General features: G+C 38.9%; 2 protein-coding genes across 5 annotated transcripts in view; both read right to left on the minus strand.

Annotated features, from left to right (window-relative positions):
- nbeab (neurobeachin b) overlaps positions 1–14,386 on the minus strand; it is a 184,707-nt gene extending 170,321 nt beyond the window's left edge. Inside the window, exon 1 of the mRNA XM_075473089.1 lies at positions 13,967–14,386. Coding sequence (XP_075329204.1) covers positions 13,967–14,239 — 273 coding nt within the window. The 5' untranslated portion in view covers positions 14,240–14,386. The remainder of the gene's footprint in view (positions 1–13,966) is intronic.
- A 2,248-nt stretch (positions 14,387–16,634) lies between these two features.
- Positions 16,635–20,619, minus strand: part of stard13b (StAR related lipid transfer domain containing 13b) — a 59,434-nt gene continuing 55,449 nt past the window's right edge. For all 4 annotated transcript variants that reach the window (XM_075473090.1, XM_075473094.1, XM_075473096.1 and 1 more), the window contains 9 exons: positions 20,404–20,574; positions 19,978–20,137; positions 19,589–19,787; positions 19,182–19,395; positions 18,615–18,729; positions 18,286–18,507; positions 17,877–18,094; positions 17,601–17,777; positions 16,635–17,455 (listed from right to left, as the gene is read on the minus strand). In XM_075473090.1, coding sequence (XP_075329205.1) covers positions 17,338–17,455; positions 17,601–17,777; positions 17,877–18,094; positions 18,286–18,507; positions 18,615–18,729; positions 19,182–19,395; positions 19,589–19,787; positions 19,978–20,137; positions 20,404–20,574 — 1,594 coding nt within the window. In that variant the 3' untranslated portion in view covers positions 16,635–17,337. The remainder of the gene's footprint in view (positions 17,456–17,600; positions 17,778–17,876; positions 18,095–18,285; positions 18,508–18,614; positions 18,730–19,181; positions 19,396–19,588; positions 19,788–19,977; positions 20,138–20,403; positions 20,575–20,619) is intronic.

A 20,619-nucleotide genomic window follows, 5' to 3' on the forward strand; every position in this document is an offset into this window, starting at 1 on the left:
AGTATGCCATCTTCTTTATGCTTTCTGCAACCAGGGAATGTAACTGAACTTTGTTTCTTCTACTGCGACAACCTCAAAAATATAACAATAACTTTGGTATTTGGAGGAATAAATTATGAAAACAGGTATACGAAATGTCAACTAATAAATAAGTAAAACAGTCACAGCTTTGCCTCGGTGGAGGAAGACACAAACCAAGCCAACCTCAATTAAGAAGAAATGGGGGTGGGATGGTTATGGGGAGGTATGCTTGCACCTGTATACGATTCATTTAAACAATATTAAGACAGCACACACAACAACCGTGTTTTGTTTTTTTTCCCCATTTTTTTCCCCCCAGTTTTTCTAGCATGAACACAGCTCTTTGGTGATCGATCCAGATGACGAAAGTGTTCGCTGATCGGTGAGAAGACAGCCCTATAAACAAGATTCCTTATGTTGGGTGTATAAATCCTAAATAAAACAGTAGGGTATGAAGCAACAGGGTTTGTCGAGTCCGCTATCAGTAGGATGATAGATCCTATTTCTATCTGTGGTGCAAATGCAACTAAAGAAAAAGCCTATGAGGAGATGTTGTCCTTCAAGGAGCCCAGTCCCCAGAACCCTCAGAGAGCCCATAGAACCGCTTAGTCCAACCTATTGACTCCTGGGTAACAGATCAATAAAACAAATATAAACAGAGGGCACTTTACACACATAGAGCAGGTTGAAAGAGCTCTTTTATTAAACCAATGAAATATTAGAACACAACCGTTAGCCATGCAGACACTGCAGTATAAACCCAGCTGTTGATAATGAACACAAGAGGATGACAGTCACAAGAACACCTTCCTATTGTTAGCCGTGAAGAGCAAGTTGGGGACATCACCGTTAAAATCTACAAACCATGTGAACACATCGTTGTCATAAAGTGCAGGCGCAGCTGCCGCATGGATTTAGCTTAGCTGTCCTCCTGTGCCCCTGAGAAGTGTTGAGGCCGTCATGAACTTCTCCTCACCCCATTTCCCATCCCCCAACCTACTACTCCCACATGATGAAGAAGCGGTTTCTCAAAAGTTAACAAAGCCTTGAATAAGCCCCAGTTGGCCATTTTTCACTATAAAAAGCAAAAAACACAAAGATCCACCATTCTGACCAAAGCCCCTTGTAGAAATCAAGCTAAACAGTATGATACTGCACTGCGGCAGCATAGTTCTACAGCAAATATGTTGTTAAATGCTTTTAACCCGCTTTAAACCTGGACAACTATAATAATAAAACTTCATATAAATATGAACGGAGCATAAATTTAAAAAAAAATAAAAATAAAAAGCTGCTTCATGGTAAAGTATAATATTCAGTTCATTCGTCACACAAGCTTTGCTGTCCACAATTGTTGCTTTTCAATCCACTTTAGTTTAGTCGTGCTGATGTAGACCAACTGGAGGGCCCCTACTGAAAGCAATTCTTTCCCTGCTGGGACTGAAAATCAGCAGTTCTACTTTATGTTCGCAATGACATATCCACAGGCTCACCGTACCACTGTGATACCAGGAAGATAAATTTCACACCTTTATTCACTGCAGGAACTTCAAACCAATATCTAAACAGCGCAGACAAGGTTGCGAGCTAAATAATGACAACAGTGTGATGCCAAGGAGAAAATATGTCACCTCAAAAAAGCTTACACTTGGGATACAGAGTCATTCTCCTCAGTAAGGATTTTAATGCTTTTTTTTGAGGAGGCCTAGCTGCACTTCTCCTGTGGCCGGTCCACCTGAAATATCAATTTGAATGGAAATGAAGTGCAGTAGGTGCAGTTATCTGGATGCACAAATGTAATTAACTTCCTTAGTGTAAACATCCCACCATCTAACTTGAATGGAGAGATTGGACTGGGAGGCAAAACAAAATCATAAAAAAACTGCTTTGAAAACGATGCAATTAATCATCTACTGACAAAATAATAAATGGTTATCGCAATTCATGTGAACACACAAAAATACGCTCTGTCCACAGAGAGGATTTTCTGCCTGACATCACAGAATATGGGATAAACAACTTAAACATTAATCAAAGCCTGCTTTATCACTCTGACACTTTATGTTCGGATTCAGCAGTCTTCATATTGCTAACACCCTGTATTCATATAAACAACAGGACTAAGACTGCCACACTGTCCCAAGCCCTGTTCCATATAGGGCATCTAATTCCATGCTGAATCATCAACCAAATGCCGCGGCAGTAATCCGTCTCTGCTTGAGACTCTGGAGCAACAGTGAGACTTTCCAGCCAGATGTTCCTTTCAAAGCAGTCCAGCTCTTACCACTAATAGCATTAGCCCGAGCAACACATTCAGCATTCAAACATTGCTTGGAATTCCGCTTCAATACGCTCACGGGTACAGCATACAGAGACTGAGATAAATCCTCAAAGCTACGTAAGAGCGAGGCAGCAGTGCTCACTCACTCACTAAGCATCATAAACTCACTATCTTATTGCAACAAATGAAGAGTCAAACTTCTTGATCTTATTCTTTTTTTTCCTCAGAGTAAACTGATTTCCAACAGTGGTTACTGTATTAGTGTTGTAACTTAAGAGTAACATCAAACCAACTTCACGAAAGCTGTCTTCGGAGGAGCATTTCCTTTCCTTTGCAAGGCATCTGGATTCTGATGAGATTCACAACAACACAATCACGAGACGCTACAAGCAAAGTGTCTGTGGGCAGGGCAAGTTAAGTCAGTCAGTGTCCTATACTGTTAAAGCAAATTTGAGCAGTGACTGTCAAGAGTTGTGGCTCGTAACAAGGCTAGAGTAAGTTCACTGAAAAAAGGACAAAGACGGCTTTTCTCCGTGAAAAAAAGATGTTGCCCTCCATTTGTCTACTGGTTTCAGCAGATTTTGATTTTTACCAAGAGACGTTGTGAATGGTTGAATCTGCTCAGCGTTATGATGATGGACAGTACATCCACCTGCCAAGCACAGTTCGGAAGTTCCCCTTTCCACACAGTTCCCAGGACAGACCTCCCAGATGGTTCCGTGTAACAAACCATCTGGCGAGCCTATTCGAGCATTTGTTTATTCAAAGTTTAACTCCCAGATACTAGAAGAGAGGACAACCACCAATCTGCCTGTAAATGTGTAATGAACACTCCAGTGTTAAACCTTTGTTGACAGGTGTGAGGCACCATTTGATCCGATGTTAAAATGTATTTAAATCAGAGGACTACTGTATTTTAGTCATGTTAACATATTCAACTGCTAAAAAATGAGAGACCTTCAAAATGTGGAAGTTTGTGCATTGAACCAGAAGGAAATCAAGCACACAGCAATGCCTAAGAGACTAATCATAAAAAAAGATCCAATTAGAATGTAGCAAGAAGGATAATGAGCCATAAAAATGGATGGTGTCTTCATTCATTATGCTCATCTCTTAGTATTAATTGTAATCCAAACCCCTAACTCTTACTAAGCCTGACATTATTTCCCCGATTCAGCAGCTACTTAAATCAACGCGTGATCTCACTTTTAAAGAGTCCATAGTGCTTCAATACGAGTAGGAAATGGAAACATCTTAGCTGCAGTGGAGCGAAAAATAAAAATACGGTGATTATTTTAACACTTGTCAAAAGAAAAGCCTTCACACGATTACAAGAAGTTAGAAGAGCGGGATGAAATCAGTGTATGGCTTCAAATATATAAAAAACACATTGCAGGTTACGAAGATAACACTTTAAATCCAAAGGGAATAAAGTGCAAATGAAAACATGACATATTCAAAGCAAAACCATCCCATCAACAATGCCTTCTTTGTCAGGCATAATACAGAAATCTGTATTCGCAACACATCATTAACTGCCTAGTGGCTCTGGCTTAGGAGAGAATTGTAAATCTGTCACTTCCTTTAATACAGACCTCGTGCCTGGCGCTACACCAGTTGAGTGGGTTACCTCTTCTGCTATTGTCTGTGCTCTGTAACTGGCAGTGGAAGAGGGAGAAACTGCTATGCCTCTCCGCTGGGAAGCTGCTGATGTATAACAGGAAATGTGTGATACTGTGTATGTTGATGAACAACACTCAGAATATGCTTTTTTGGCCACAGAATTTTCCATTTGCCAGGTACATTTTGGAACTCGATCAGCCTCACTGGGGCACTGCTGTCCTCTGAATTCTGTGCTGGAGCTTGACACACTCCATCACGGATTCCAACGAGACTAAACGATGTCTAATCCTTCCAACCAAGTTGTAATCCGAAACATTTCTAAATCACCCTCAAAGCAGTTTGCTAAAAAAAAAGAAAAGAAAAAAAAGCTCTCACTATTGAGCACTTTTATTTTCTATTTGTATAAAAAAAAAAGACAGTAACAGCAACAGACTATGTGCAGTCCTTTTTCTTTTGATCAGAGGACACTCTAAAAAAAGAACATATTGACCTACTGCATTACCCAAAAGCAAATTTTATGCTCTTTTCTCAGCAAAGCCAACCTGCATGGAAAATCATGACACAAGATCATTTAACAAGCCTCATGTGGATATTTTTAGTTCTACATGATAAATTAAACAAAATGGAAAGTAAAAATATTTATTGGCCTTGTAAAAAGCAGCTGTGCGAGTCTGTAATAAACAAAAAATAAATCTCCAGACTCACATGGCATTTTCCAAAAAAGGACATGAGCAAAGTAAAATGGTCAACCCCTTCTGACTGCCAGCACTGCCAGCTTCACCTGGCTGATGATCAGAATTAATACCATCCCAGATAACACAAAGCTCTGAACAGATACTCTCACTTGATCCTGTTAGAAAGGTGTTGATAATGAGATTATTTGCTGAGAGCTAAAAAAAACATTCAACTTCATTACACAAATTGTATGCCATTTCAGATTCATTCATGTTTTTTGTTTTTTTTTCTAAAGTAAACACTCCACCACAAAAAAAATGTAGGTTGGGTTTGAATATAAATCTGTTCCTTATGTCATAATTTACATTCACCTGCCCAAGAACTACCCGGTGCCTGAACCCCACTGGATGTTTGATGGCCACGTCTGGCCCATGTATTTGAAACACAAGCCCATCTGTAATGACTCTCTTGCTTATTAATTCACTCGTATAGACAGGTACAAATTCATTCATTTATTTTACATATCCTAATTATTCTATTCAGGGTTATGGGGGAGCTGGAGCATACTCCAGCTGCCATTGGACGAGAGGCGCGGTACATCCTGGACAGGTCACCAGTCTATCAAAGGGCCAACATAGAAACAAATAAGAAGAACAACCACTCGTACTCACACTCACTGTTACAGTCAATTTAGGCTAACATGCATGTTTTTGGACTGCGGAAAGAAGCCAGAGTACCCAGAGAGAACCCATGCATGGACGGGGAGAACATGCAAACTCCAAACAGAAACTCTAGCCGACATTCGAACTAGGAACCCTCGACTGGTGGTGAAGATGAGGACAGGACAGACAAATTAAAGTTTTATATTCCCCACCACCTCCATAATCACATAGTGATGTTAACAGGGCCATAGATGTTATCGGTGCCTTCAATATGTGGTTATCTGGCAGTCTTTACTTGTGTTTCGTCTGCACTGCCACAGTGCTGTCACCCCTCTGCAGGAAGCAATATGACTTGTATTTGCCTGATCAGAGAAGCAGCTCATCTCCATAGAAATGAGTGTGTTTATAAAGAGCCTTATTCGTATGGGGGGAAGAGAACGCATTCCCACTTTGGCTGAGATTTGGTCGACTGCCAGCACCAGTTCCAAACAGGAGTAAGCCCAATTATTCACGTTGTTCCTACATATGATAATTCAAGAGACTCTTCCCTGGTTATAAATAGCTCTAGTTAACAATAGTTCAGTAACCCACCACAGCTAGGCAAAAACAAATGTATTATATCAAGAAGCTTGATATAGCAGAGAAGGTTAAGTTTCTGTTGTTATGCAATAGCTTTGGTGCAGTATGTGAGATAATATCCTACATCATTCCAGAAGACTAAATGTATTCATATTTACATGCAGTACAGACCCATCAGCCACAAACATTAAAACAATTGTTCAATATTGTGTAGGTCATCAATATGCTGCCACCAAAGGCTCCACACAGATAATACTTGAGTGAGCAGCTCAGGTTTCTATCAGCAAACAGGGCACATTTGTTAACCCATTCAAGTAGCTATTTTAACATTTTAACCACCTAAAACAGTAAAGGCTTATTTTACTTTAGAGCTGTGCATCACGCACATACACATGCTGGGGTTCGATTCTATGGCAAGGTGAATTTGAGCAAACCTTTTTAATGTTCATTAATACGTGATTCTAAAAAGACTCGTCTCCATTAACAGGCTTGCAGTGAATGAACTATGCTGCGCTGTCGTCAACAGGTGACAATTTTGGCTAATTTGCACACAACTATAATTAACAAAGTACTCGTCTCTAAATGGAAACAAAAACCGGAGGAAGAAAACACTAATAAAACCAGTTGCATTGGTTATTTTCAAGATAAAAATGGAGAGGGGTCTTCTGCTAAAGAAATTATTCATGTTAGTCATTTCAATCTGCTCTAATGTGAAAACAGTCGTATTCAAATTACCAGTCAGTGGTTTGAATGTTTGGGATGATCAGTAAATGTAAAGTATGCACAATAAGCAGAGCAGACTTCCTTGTAACAGAGAGGCTGGATAGGCATGATTGTTGTCAACTTGGATCGAGCATTGGATCAGGCAGCATCAACTCACTGTGGAAGAATGGTCATCACTGCACAGCCACTGTCAGACATCCTTTTATAACTAAAAACCAAACAAATTAGGTGGAAATATTACATAAACGAATAAAATAAAATATTATTTCTGAAAAACAAATCTGAACCTTCCAGCCTTTAGTCTATAGCTTATTGTCGTAAACTTACATGTATACATAAATATTGGATTGTAGGCATTTCACTGACTTCTCTCAATTAAATCCCACTACAATCATGACACTGTACTGTGACCCAGCAGCACATTTCTATCAACACATGTCCAAAAATAAGCCCTGAAAGATGAAGTTCTCAGTTAAATATTGCCTCTCTGAACTAAGAGACGCCTCCCCAGGATGCACCATGACACTAATATAGGCAGCAGCAAAAATAATATACAATCAGCATCTCTCTCGCATGGCGCCGGGTGAGTGAGTAGGACGGACGAGCATTGCAAGACAAGAGTGAGTCAGAAGGGAAAACAAAGATCAGAATCATTTGACCCTTCTCTTTAACATTTCCTTAAGGCACTGAGTGTTTAAGAGGAAAGAAAAAGAACAAAGATTGGTACCCAAAAGCATTCTTATATTGCTGTTGTGACCTAAATATGTATTTAATTACACTAAATTTCTATGCAAGTGTGCTTTAACTTGCAATAGCAACTTATTAGACCGGATGACTGATATCTTACAAAATACCTCGTAAAGTTTATTGGGTAAAAAAAAAAAGAAAAAGGTTTAAAATAAACTTGGAGACATAACAACACAACGGTAGTTGGATGTTGAGGAGACCTCAGAAAAACAGACATGGCAGAACACAGCAAATTCCGTCTTTCACTCTGTCCTTGGTTGAGGACAAGAAAATGCATTATTGGCATGCTGCCTGAGTCAATTGACAGCTCAGGGAAATGACTTTAAAACAAGCAAATTTGCACAGAATCCGAAATTCAATTTTCTCTCAAATCCTAAGAAGATTATCAAGAAGCAGATCAGAGGAAACTGATGTTGGCAGAAATTGAATGGCTCAGTAAAGAATAAACTTTACTGAGGAAGCACAATTTTAGCATTGTGTAGCTCCCTCCAAGGCACAAGGGTCAAACTAGATAAATAAAAAGGCTCAGTAAAGAAGGCAAACACTGCTATTCCTGATTAATGTTGAACTTAACTCTCTCCTATCGAACACGCAGCACCTTGGAACAAAACCAGGTGCACCACATTAATGTCACCTGCTCCTCACCCGCTCCATGCGCAAATCATCATCTCTTATCAAGTCCAAAGGTACTCAACCACAGAAGAGCATAATAAAGGCATGTTTCCAATCAATGAATTTAATCAAAATGATTGGTGAATTTCATGATAGAATGTGTAAAAAAAACACAAAATCATTGCAAGCTCGTGGCACAGTTCTTGCAACTGGAAACTCGATTGCATTTATTTATTTATTTTTTAAATATGGCCTTCCAGAAAGCATCAGACAGAATGTCTAATAAAGATACCATGCATGTGGAAAATCTGCAGCTCAGGCAAAAAAGGCAAGGGCCCACTGGACAATTTTCTAATAGAGATGCGGGAAAAAAACTTTGTGTGATATTAGTAAAACTCTACCAGGACATATTGATCAAAAATTGATCAGAGTGTGGAATTGACTAAAGAGCTGCAAACTGTAGGTCAACCGTAACTAAGAGCACCCTCAGCCACACATACATATCCATGGCATGTTCTTGTAATGTGCTATGCATTTCCCGGTATGGTGTTTTTTTTAAATTTGTAAGTCAGGTAGTAAAAAAAGTAGTGCACAATACCAAAGCATTCCGTGAAATACACAGTGTGGGACATGAGGAATTTCAGATCGCTCCAGCAGAAAAGCCTTTACTGAGCACTGTTAGTCTTCCTTAAAGCAATCATCAGAAAAAAAAAAATTCATCTTCAGTTGATGCGTTACCAAGAGAGTTCTCAAACTCTGTTACTTCTAACAGCATTCAGATTCAGCGCTTAAACAGAAAGAACATGAAAAATGCCTTTTATCTCTTGATAACAGCATCAAACAAGGTTTCATTTGCCAGAACCAGAATCAACCAGGGACTCAATAAAAAGTTCATATATCAAAGAGCAAACTGAAGAATCAAAATATCTTAACAATTTCAAATACAATCAGCATATTTCATATCATATATGTATAATATTTCGCTTTGTTCTGTGTTGTTATAAACGTTCATTAAAAAAAACATTTCCATTAAAATATTAACCCTATTTCCAAAGAAGTTAAGAACTCTTTTTAGCATTCAACACAAACTTAAATCTATAATTTGTCACAAAGTTTAAACCCATATTCAAGAGACACAATAGCAAAAGGAAATAACCTTTAGTTTCGTCATCATGTTTTAAAAAAAAAAAAAAAAAAAAAAAAATGAAGAATCCATGATTTGATGCAAATAACAAGTAGAGAAAATTTTTAGCTTTACTCCTCTGGTTCATTGCTTATTCCAGTCAGATGGACATTCTACCATGTACTGTATTGCATGCAAAACTCCTATCAGGCAGAAGTATTCAGACCTCATCTCAGCAAATACACACATATATCACAGCATGCTACCCAGTCTTCTAAAGAGCTTTAGGATATTTCTTTTTCATAGAACTTCAAATGCTATGTAATGGATTGCCTCGTCCAGTCAGAGATTTTCTAATCACCGGTGCGTGTCAGATGTAAAGGGCCATGTCTTAAAAACAAATCCCAAAAAGGCACTGGATAATGTCTCCGAGTAAAGGAGTGAATCTTAAGCTTGCCTGTGTTACTTTATTTAACTTCTGCATAATTAAATAAACCTTGTACAATCAGTCCTGTAAAACATTATCTTAAATGCAGCTTTCATTTGAAGCAACCTAGATACATGAAAGAATAATGACATCTCACCCTAAACAGAGGAACAGTAGCACAAAACTACAAGTACTATAGCTCAGGGGAAAAAAAAAAAAAAGCCTTTAACGGCCATTAAGACCTTTGACCAACTTTTATCTCATTCATTTGTTATGGGATCGTCTGCTGATGTAAGAAAAAACTGCTTAATTAGGCTGAAAAAAATTGTCACTCATTTGGAATCAACAGAATATACTCATCAGGTTCATTTTAGAAAGGCAGCAGGAAGCTGAAGCATTGATAGATAATGATATAATCACGGTAACTGATAATGATTTCTAAGCCTCAAGCCATCATTTTACCTTCATCTTTCGAGACATATCAAGTGAGGACCCAAAGTATGACCATACAGTGGGGACTTGCCAGTAACGAGGTACCCACTCTCCAAATCATATCCCTGCTTTATCATCAATATTTTCCCCTCAATGGGCCTATCATCCATAACACCAATTCAAAAAATGCTTAATGTCTTGAAGAGGATATTAAACTAGCAAATTCATAAACTTAAAGAGACAGCAGGTTTAATACAGGTTTTAAGGTTAGATTAGATTAGATTCAACTTTATTGTCACTGAAAAAGCAAACACTTTTAAACAATTAAATGCAGTTTGGCACCTAAGCGGAGGTGCAAATAGCAGCTTATTAAAGTGCATAAGGCACTTCTACAGTGGCTTCACTTTTCAGACCTTGTTTTACATCCATTAGGCCTATAGGCTGGAGCTTTTCTTTGAATTCAGTTGGTGAAGGACAAAACAGGTACTAAAATAGGTTTTGACCAAGCTATTTATATGCTCCAAAACTGTGCCACTATATGTTTTTATGTAACATAAATGGATTCTAACTGTCTCCTAATGATAATAAAACTTCATCTAAATGATGGGCTCCCAATCATGGGCATGATCAAGCTTTATGGAAAGTAGGCTAACTCCACTACTTGTAATCGAAATGCGATGAAATTCAGAAAGGCTGTTGTGTGTTAGAAAGTAACTTGAAGAATAGCCTAAAAAGACAGCAGACTATGAATCTTAAGACTGCTTTATCAAAGCAGCTGCTGTTGTTTCCACAATGCAGTCAACGGCCATGAAACAGTGTTTTAGTCTCTTATATTGACCGACGGCAGACAGAAAGAGATATCAGAGGAAAAGCAAGTCACAATTATCGCCAGGCTGTTTTGACTGTCATCTTCTTGTCTTTTGTCTTGCCATTTGACCCAGTATATACACTTTTTATTCCAATCTGAAACATTTTTCAGTTCCTGACAGATTAACCACCTGTGCCCTGAACGACTCCCACAAAAGGTTTGGTATGAAGTGAGACAACGAATATTATCTGGATTAAAAGAGGAAAAAAAATTTAATAATCTGATGAAACGAGGCAAATTTACAAGAACCTCGAAAAACATCCGTCCTCATTAGCAAAATAATAAGAATTCCAAATTTCTAAATAGCGTGTTTGAAGGGTGCTCAATGATTTTATACAAACTTAAAAGCAAGAACTTGACATTTAAGTCAGAAGTGCAAATTGATATGAAAGGTACAATATGCGGGCATCTCTACAGTAAGTATGAGAATACAGTATCACAATGGAACACTACAGTAGCAAAGGCATTCTACTTCTGTCAGGTGAGTTTCTGGAAAAATGTTCTGGCTACTGATAGAGGACTACATTCCCCCTCTTATAGAGAATGGCCAGCATGGAGAACCATGTAATAAGCTCCAAAAGCAATGCTGCTTTTGTTCTTAGGAAAATGTGTGGTTCTGGTGAGCTTGAATTAATATCTACATGGTGCATCTCAGTTCATAAATCAAACAGGTGCGGTAAAATTTTCCCTCCCCTGCTCCTTTATTTCCAGACTCATTCATCAGTTACATGAAAAAAAAAAATAAATAAAATTCTACAATTCACCTGTTAGCTTTGCTTAAGAGAAGACATACACAGCTATTTCAACCATCATACCGAGTAAAATTCAAACATGTTGAATACGAGTTTCCAAATTTAGTAAAGAGGTGGATTGCGTGGATGGATTGATTTGACAGGTTATAAATATTTCCTTTAATCATTTCCCCTTTGATGCAAAAACATGTTATGTTATATGATGTTATGCTAAAGGTGATCACAGTTTAGTTTTAGTCTGACACTTTAACATCTACATTTCATGTCTGAACTCGGTGGGCGTTTGATACTGGAAGAACATTTAGGTTGAGCATCACTTTAGGAAAGCCCAAAGAAGCTCTGTGTTGACTCTGATCTGAGATGACGGTCTGGAGAACCTTGCTTTTGACATGATATCAAGTATATGCAGCATATGAGAGTCTTTTTATTAACTTTGGATAGAATCAAGATGAAAATGTGTTATGAAGGCATTTTTTTTTTAAAACGATTTTATTTCAAAAGGTCATACCGTATTTTTACAAACCAATCTCCAACTTGTTTTTTCTATCAAAACATGTTTAACTTTGATCAAGAAGATGCAAGCTGAGTAATGCAACTCTTCGGTTGGCGGTTTATTGAATGATTCATTTTAGTGACAATTACCAGCTTCTACTCTCTCATTCTGGGGAAAAAAAATAAAAAATAAATAAATAAATCAGCTGACAGATTAAGAGAGGTGAGTACTGTAAATGAAACGTCTGGGGAGCAAACTTTCGAACGTTTTCATGACAGAGTTTCAAGCAAAGATCCGGGGTTTGAGCTTCTCCAGAATGTTACTGAAAGATAGAGGGAAACATTCATTCATCAATCTACAAATTGGATCCCATGAGGGACAGATACGAATTCCTCAGAACCCTCAGGTTTTCTAAACATGAAAAATAATCCCAATTTAAAAGAATAAAAGAATCATGTTCTCATGACAAGTAACAAATAACATGGCTGGTGGCGTCCATGCAAAATTCATGATGCAATTTAGATGAATCCTTGTACAAATTGTTGTGTGATCTTGTCCCAAAGATTACTACACTCAATGCATTTTTTCTTTACTTGGACCAAGGTTGAACCTTGGTTGTTGAGCAGAATCAAACTGGCTGGATATCATCAATGGCAACATTTCAAGGCACTAATGAAATCTGCAAAGAAATGTGTCATTCGTGAGCTCAAAAGAATTTAATGTGACTGGGAAATGCTTCTATAGAGTACACGCTACAATAGTATTACATTTAAGACATTCAATTTCAACTAATGAGAAAAAGACAGAAGATCAACAGAATAAAGTGGAAAATATCTAAAAGATCACCATCTGGTCCAAATAAAAGTGCTAATTTTGTTTGGACCTTTTTGGGTTGGGGTTAAATAAATAAATAAATCAAAGTGTGAGATGCACTGAACAAATTTCCTGAGAAAGATGCACTGCAAAGTGTGAGAGGGCAAGGTGTCAGTGACTCCAGCTACTGCAGTAATCTCATGTCTGAACATGCCAAGGGCTGCAATTTGTTCTGCCTCCCAAAGTGGGTCTCTGTTGTGCCAGAACAGGTTGTAATTAATCTCTGGTGCACTAACAAGGAGAGGCCAACCACTGCAAACAGACTCTGAAGTCCTCCTGCAGATCGTAAAAAGCACAGTGTGAACTGACTTCACAGTCTCTCAATTTCCTGTTAGACTGTATCAAGCGATCAATCTGGATTAATTTGCTAACCCTATACATGCTATAGGCTGTGCGCTGGTGTAGATGGACTGTAATCCACATTCACAATATGCAGAGTCAATATAAATAAACCATGAGAACAGAATACTCCCACAAGGACCAGAATACACCCAAAATCTTCATAATTTTAAGCACATTAATAAGCTGCAAATCTTTTTAAAAATTTTAGGCTCCCTGAAAACAAAAGCTATACTTCCTGGCAGTGTGGGGACTCCCAGGTCTTGACCCTTAATATTATCTCCCAAACACACAACCCTCAGTTGCCTCCTGCCTTTGCTAATGTACATTCATCTACTTCAACAGAATCAGCACACCTGCAGTCTATAAATTACTCATTGCTGTGCTCATCATTCTCACTGATAAAAAAAATAAATAATAGCCTACTAATACAAGACGGCTGGCACTTCGTTTAACTTGAAAACTTCAGAAAAGGTTTTGCTGTAATATCTCCTCATTCCTCAACCCACCTTCAGTGTGCATGGGCGACTTTTACGCGTTCACTCGTGTTTATTCTCTCATTTCTTGAGGCATTAGTATTGCAAAAAATACATTACTTTCATAGACTCTACACTAAAAGATTACATGTTCTGTTATGTGTGAAAATTGTGTTGTTGACGCCGATTAAATTTGTTCCAGATGTGGATTTAGGCAACAACAACAAAAAAATGTCCGGTAGGAGAGAATGTGCACTTACCAAATTCAACACCGTTTCCACAATATCCCGGTTGCTAACCTCTCCGACTTGGATAAGTCCGACGAGTACTGCAAATTTCATCCTGATATTCCGGATAGGAACCGCTGGATTGATCATCCCAGCCGGGAGGACCGCTGAACCTGAGCCGGACATCATCATTGTCTCACCGGCAGCAGCGGAGACCGCAGCCGCGTGTTGCCCGTGACCTGCAGGAGGTTTACGGTCCGAGAGAGACAGAGAGCCCGGCATCGTCACCGGTCTCTCGCTTGTCATCTCCAGCAAAACCGAGAGCTTTCAGGTGCTTATTCAGCGCTCTCTCCCTGTGATGTATTTAACCACTGCTGTGGAACATCAAGAAAAACAGAAAGACACTCGCAAAGCCCTAAAAAACAAAAGCACAAAACAAGAGAGAAATCATTCTCTGTCAGTAGAATCTCCTCAGGAGAGTTCCGGTGAGTGACTGTTCTGTTGTCGGCACCAGCCAGTTAACCGAGCTGACTGACCTGCGGAGCAAATACGAAGCCGTGTGTGTACGTGTGTGCCGCTCTCATGGATGCGCGTTTCCGCTCCAGGGCCGCTGTCACTGCCTTGATGCCGCCCCCTGCCTGCGGGTCCACGCCTGCGCTGGCCGCAGGGCGCTTCCCCGGCTTGTACTCCACAAAAGTGGGAACATCCAAATGGATTGGAGTTCGTAGCATTGTCATCAATCAAAATAACGAAACAAAAGAAAGAATAATTAGTAGGTGGAACAAAAATGCCATAATAAAATAAATCTTTCCATCCAAAGTAGTACCATAGTTTTCATACTATGGACCTGTCGTTGACAACCACAGGTGTGCCTAATAACTTAAATGGTGACTTCCAATCAGATCTCCAGACAGTGAACTTTTAAAACCAAAAAGACTGCATCATCAGTATTATTAGTTGTACCAGTCAGCCTTGTTGGTGCTGTTGGTGTTTAGCTTTAGTGTTGAGATCTTAAGATATTAACTTTAGATTGTAATTGTGATTATTCAAAAATACCAATAGGCCTATATTCAAATATATAAACAAGCTTTGTGGTAATTAGACTTTATTTGGGAGCACAAACCTAATCTTAAAGATATCCACTTCCAGTAGCCTGTTATATAAAGGAGGCTGACAATTATGTCCATCATTCTCACTGACAGCCGGAAGCTGAGATTGCATTTCATGACCTTGTTAAGCTGATCTGTGTCAGGCTTGCCTCAGAGATAGAAATTATGTCAGGCTTTATTTTGCAGTGACGTAATGGAAATTACTTGACATTTTTACTTTTAAGCAGCATAGCTATGGATGGCATTTTATCATATAACATTGCTTTTGTGACTCACTGCAGTATTGCTACTTAACGGTTACTTGTAATGCTGTATCTTTATATCAAAAAGGGCAAATGAAAACCTAGTTTTTGAGAATGTGGCTTGAATAAATGACTAAACCCAATTGTTTGCCAGTTTTTATGTAATTTCAATTTCTGTACGGTGTGACACAACAGTCTCTCCGTATGCTCTCTTTGCCATTTGTAAATCATTCATTTTCACACTATAATCATCTCAATATTTGCAGCATGAAAATGTATCTTAATACTGGGGTAAAATAGGAAAAATGAATGTAGCAACTGTTGATATTGAAGAGATTACTTCTGTGGTGTCACTATGATGGGCATGTACACTTACACTACACAAGGGGGAAAACAAGAGCTCAATTTTATAATATTATCATAAAGGAGGTAGAACTTTACCAATACAAGCAATTATTTTGTTGATTGGAAAGAGCCATCTAGTGGTCAAAAATGACAAACCGCGGTAATATCTGGATTAAAATTAGATGAAAATTCATCAGTGTACTCCTTTGAGAGCAACTTGCAACCATGTTTCCCTCAAATGATCAGCAGAGGTCCCTCTAACCTCAGCAAAGAGAAGACTAATGCAATGCGAAAACAGATGTTTACAGAATTAGATAAGATTAATTGAATTTTCATTATTCAGCCAGATCCTGTAGGAGTTCATCATGATGGACATTCATTTGACAATAAATCCGGTTCGTGATTTCCTCTTGATTGAAAGTGTTTTTACTGTGTGTAATCCAACTGATGATGGTGGTGCCATCAGTAAATTTCCCAGTGAAGTTTTCCTCATGTCTGACTATGGAGTAATGGGTGTACAAAGAGTACAAGAGGGGCTGAGCACACTCCCCACTGGTTAACGCCACTGACAATATGAATGTTAAAGGGATAGTTTGCCTCTTTTGACATGAAGCTGTATGACATCCCATACTAGCAATATCGTTTATGAACATCGACTTACCCCCTACTGCGTACTGTGAGCCGAGTTCCGGCCCCGTTTTGGTGTTGACAAAAGTAGTCCAGCAAATGTATTACTCTTTTGAACACATATTGTTTTGAGAAGAAAAACACTTTATTTCTTAAACCCCAGCCAACTAGCCTGACTACTTTCGTCAACGCCAAAAAGAGGCTGGAACTCGGCTCACAGGACGCAATAGGAGGTAAGTCAATGTTCATAAATGATATTGCTAGTATGGGATGTCATACAGCTTCATGTCAAAAGAGGCGAACTATCCCTTTAAATGTGGAATCAGGAACAAACAGATATTTGATCATTTTGATAGTTTTATTAAAAAACAATGTCTCTTGTACCTGACAATAAAATCCAGTACCCTAAAGCAGGTATGATCAAGTCAAACCTTAAGTCATCTCTTTACAACCACTTGAGGTCAAAGTTTGATGAAATTACACCAATTCCAAAAAATGGCAATACTGAAGCAAAGTAAAACCAGCTTACGGTCTTGTACCATGTGTGTTCCATGAGGGTTGCCACAGTAAAGGAATCAATATATAAGAAATTAACATGTGCATTTTTTTATCCATTCACATATTTACAATATATACAATCTGTTTGCATTTACAGTAAATTCATACATATGTACAGACACTTGAGTGTACACAATAATTATAGCTTTAAATCTGAAATGAATAACATGTACTTGCTTCTCAGAAGCATTTAAAAGTTTGAATGTCCTAGACATTGTAGATGATAGAAACATTAATACAATAATATTATTAAAGATAATTATTCTTAAAGGTTTAGCAAAATTAAGGTAGATAAAATCATAATGTCGAGGACATTGGCAGGATGATTAATTTCCCATTGAATAATTATGCTCCTCTTGTCATTGTGCAAGAACAGAGAGGCTTGAAATTATTTTCAGAGCATTTGTCCAAAAAAATGCACTGTGCTTTACTTCTGGCGTCCTGTTTATGCTTTTGCCTCTGTCTGTTAGCAAGGACTCGAAGGCTCAATCTTCAGCTGAACAGACACAAATGGCAAAGAATTTCAGATTTTGGTCTCTGGGCCGTCTGTGATGAGTGGCTGAAAGGAGTTGCGGATCCGGGCAGCTTCTGCAGCACAAAGATGACCAAATGCTTTGTTGTACCAATCTGAAGTCCTTCCCCTGAAAGCAAACCAGTAAACTCAATAAGCTATATATTGCTTTGCAAGAAGCATCAAACCCATATCTTAGAAAGGCTGAAATCACACATAAAACTTGACTGATTTTTTTTGTCTGTGCATGTAAAAATGTTTCTTGTGGAACTTACTTCAAGTCTACTCTGCAGATTTGAGTTAGTCTAGACTTTCCTGAACCACAAGGTTCAAGCAAGTAGTTGGATTCCAGGACTACTGCTCGTATCCCTCCTATAGGGGGACAGTCCTCATGCTCTATGGACACAGAAACCAGGGAGCAAGCACCTTTGGGCAAGTCTGTCCTCCAAGACCTTGAATAAACAGAAATATATTGAGTATGTACTCTTAAAAAATACTATTATTAGTATGATGATATATTGTTCAGCATTTTCTTTGTGGGAACCACTAACCTGAGAACTAAAAAGTCCCTGCTGGGGTGAGGGGGCATACGATTGAGGACGTACTGAAACACCTCAGTCTGTTTGTCCAGTGTCTCGCACACTTTCCACTGAAGCAGATCCATATCCCACAGGTGGCGCTCTCGCAGCACCCGGTTCAACACAACAGATGGTGGTGCTTCCACTTCCACAGACACTCTCCAATGTCTCAAAGGGTTCCCATCTCCCACCTTGATAATGCACACATACAAGCCATCATGCCAACTTCAATTCATGCCAAGATCTATGTCCAAGGTAAGCCTGCTTGTTTTTATCTTTTGAAAAGCTCATCTGCTATTGTAAGGTTTGTTTTAATGTGCTAATAATCCTGAAACAATGACAGATTGTGTCAAAAATCCACACTCGGATAAAGAACACCAACCTTCTTGTAGTAAAGCTCTGTGTTGTCAGAGCTGCTGCATGACACCCAGTATTTGGACTTTTCCCGTGCCTCTTTCAGCAGATTCTGAAGTCTCCCCTCCATATGTGTTTGGTATGTTCCATCATCATCTTCCAGCTGCTTGCTAAGCTCATCAATTGTTGGTGCGTGCAAATCAGCCTCCACATATGAGTTGCGTGACTGAGTAACCATCTCATGAGGGATCTAATGAGCGTAAGAAAGTATGAGGTAAGGCTCAATGCAAATATAAACAAGAGTGATTATTGTATCTTGGCATAAAATTCTTGCAACTTATTAGTTATAGGTTCTACCTCAAAGAGACGATTGCACTCGATGATCATATGAGCGAGGCCCTGTGTTGCTGCTAAGTTTTCATTAAGATCCTTCTGGTCCGGTCTGCCTGTGGAATACTTCTTCTGCATGGCCCTGGATATCATGGAGAGAGAAAACTTATTAGGCCTGCCGAGTATTCAGGTCAACATCCCCAATAAACAAAGTATAAAAATCTCTTCCGCTCTGCAGGAAACTCCTTTGATGCCTTTAACAGCAATTTCAACATGGATGGTAAATTAGCTAGCTTTATTTTTTTTGAACACAGCAAGATCTCATAAAATATTGAGCCCAAAAAAAGTCATATGCTTATAAAACTGGCCCAGAGGGATAAAGAGTAATCCACAGCACCCCTGAGGTCTGATCAAACTCTGTAACTTATTTCATCCTCTGCTTTATGGGGTCATAAGTGATGCTCACCACACAAGAGTTAAAGGAATGCATAAAAGTCATGTTCATTATCTTTTTTCTAGGCAGAGTGGTGGGTAAAATATCCAAGACATCAAGTTAAATACAACACAAGAAAAAGAAAAACAGGGAAAAAGTACTTTGGTGAGAGATTGTCCTTCTTCAGTATGTTAAGGTGGAAGAGTGAGGGGGCCAGGCACACAGCAATGTTCATAGGCGTCATCTGATTTTCTTCTACAGAGGACGTGACATCACTGAGGAAACAGAGGAGCGTCTGCAGCACCTCCCGGTTTTCATCCGACATCAACATGATGGCTGCCTGGACAGCTTGCAACCTTTGGTCCTTTGGCACATCTGAACACGTGGAAGACAGGGATTTTTTTTTATTTTCATATATTCTGCTTGACAGATGTAGTAATAGAGAAAAAAAGCTAACATACCCTCCTACCCTGCAATTTCACAATGTTCTCCAGATTTGGAACAAGAACATGCGAGACAGTAAAAAAAAAAAAAAAAAACACAAGCCAGGACACATTTATGCACTTACCCTGGTAAATATGGAGGAAAGTCTCCCCCAGCTTGCTGGTGAGTAAAGGCTCAGGTAAATCCCTGAAAAACTGCTTCACCATGTCAGCCACATCATAAGCAGACTGATCCTCATAGTTCACATTGTCTGGAGAACTTTCATTCATCTGCCTCAGAGCCTGAATTCGGGACTTCACCCCTGATTTACGAAACAGACCAACCTGGAAGCCAAACAGAGTACTAAAGGTTAGCTTGAACCCTTAAAGTGTACTACAGCAGTTATCACTTTAATATCAGTGCCCACAAAACAGAAAAAAACAGTGCACAAAATGCGACATTATACATGTTAAAAGAACCAAAACATCTCGTACTTAACGGAATAAATGAATGCACAGCCTTGCTGTTACTGACCTGATCAAGACACTGGCTCCTCAGGTATCGCAGGGCCTGTTGCAGGCCGAGAGGCAAGGGCTGTCCAGAGCGCTGCACATGCACTATGAGCGGAACTCCGAACACATTCTTATCCTTATAATCTGGTACCTTCATTCTCTTCATGAATTTTGGCACAGCCCTTGAAGCAACAGCAATAAAACACGTTTGAAAACTTGAAATAATTCACAAAACACACCAACAGATACTATTAAAGTTTTGTGGTTTCAGGCATTTGTAACGGAATAACAACACCATTTTAGACAAACACATGAATTCACACTTGTGTAATAATTTAAGCAAATGCATATTAATAGATCAAAGAAATGTAATCACATGTACCCTCTTAAACCTAATTAATCATGCATCACATCAAAAGTGGGCTTCGTTAGATAAAATAAGATTTACCAAGTCCAGCCATGCTTGTTTGACATGGAGTACTTTTCCATGATTGCAGTAAGACGCAAGAGAGAAAACTTCTGTAACAAACTCAGCTGTCCTGCTGACTGGTTTGTAATCTGCAAGGATGCCACTGAGTGACTTAGACGATTGGATATCTGAAAGCTGGGCCATCGTAACCTAATGAAACAAAGAAAAAGATTTTTAGTTTTTCATTTTTTACAT

The sequence above is a fragment of the Odontesthes bonariensis genome, chromosome 9 (assembly GCF_027942865.1).
Source record: "Odontesthes bonariensis isolate fOdoBon6 chromosome 9, fOdoBon6.hap1, whole genome shotgun sequence".
Lineage (NCBI taxonomy): Eukaryota > Metazoa > Chordata > Actinopteri > Atheriniformes > Atherinopsidae > Odontesthes > Odontesthes bonariensis.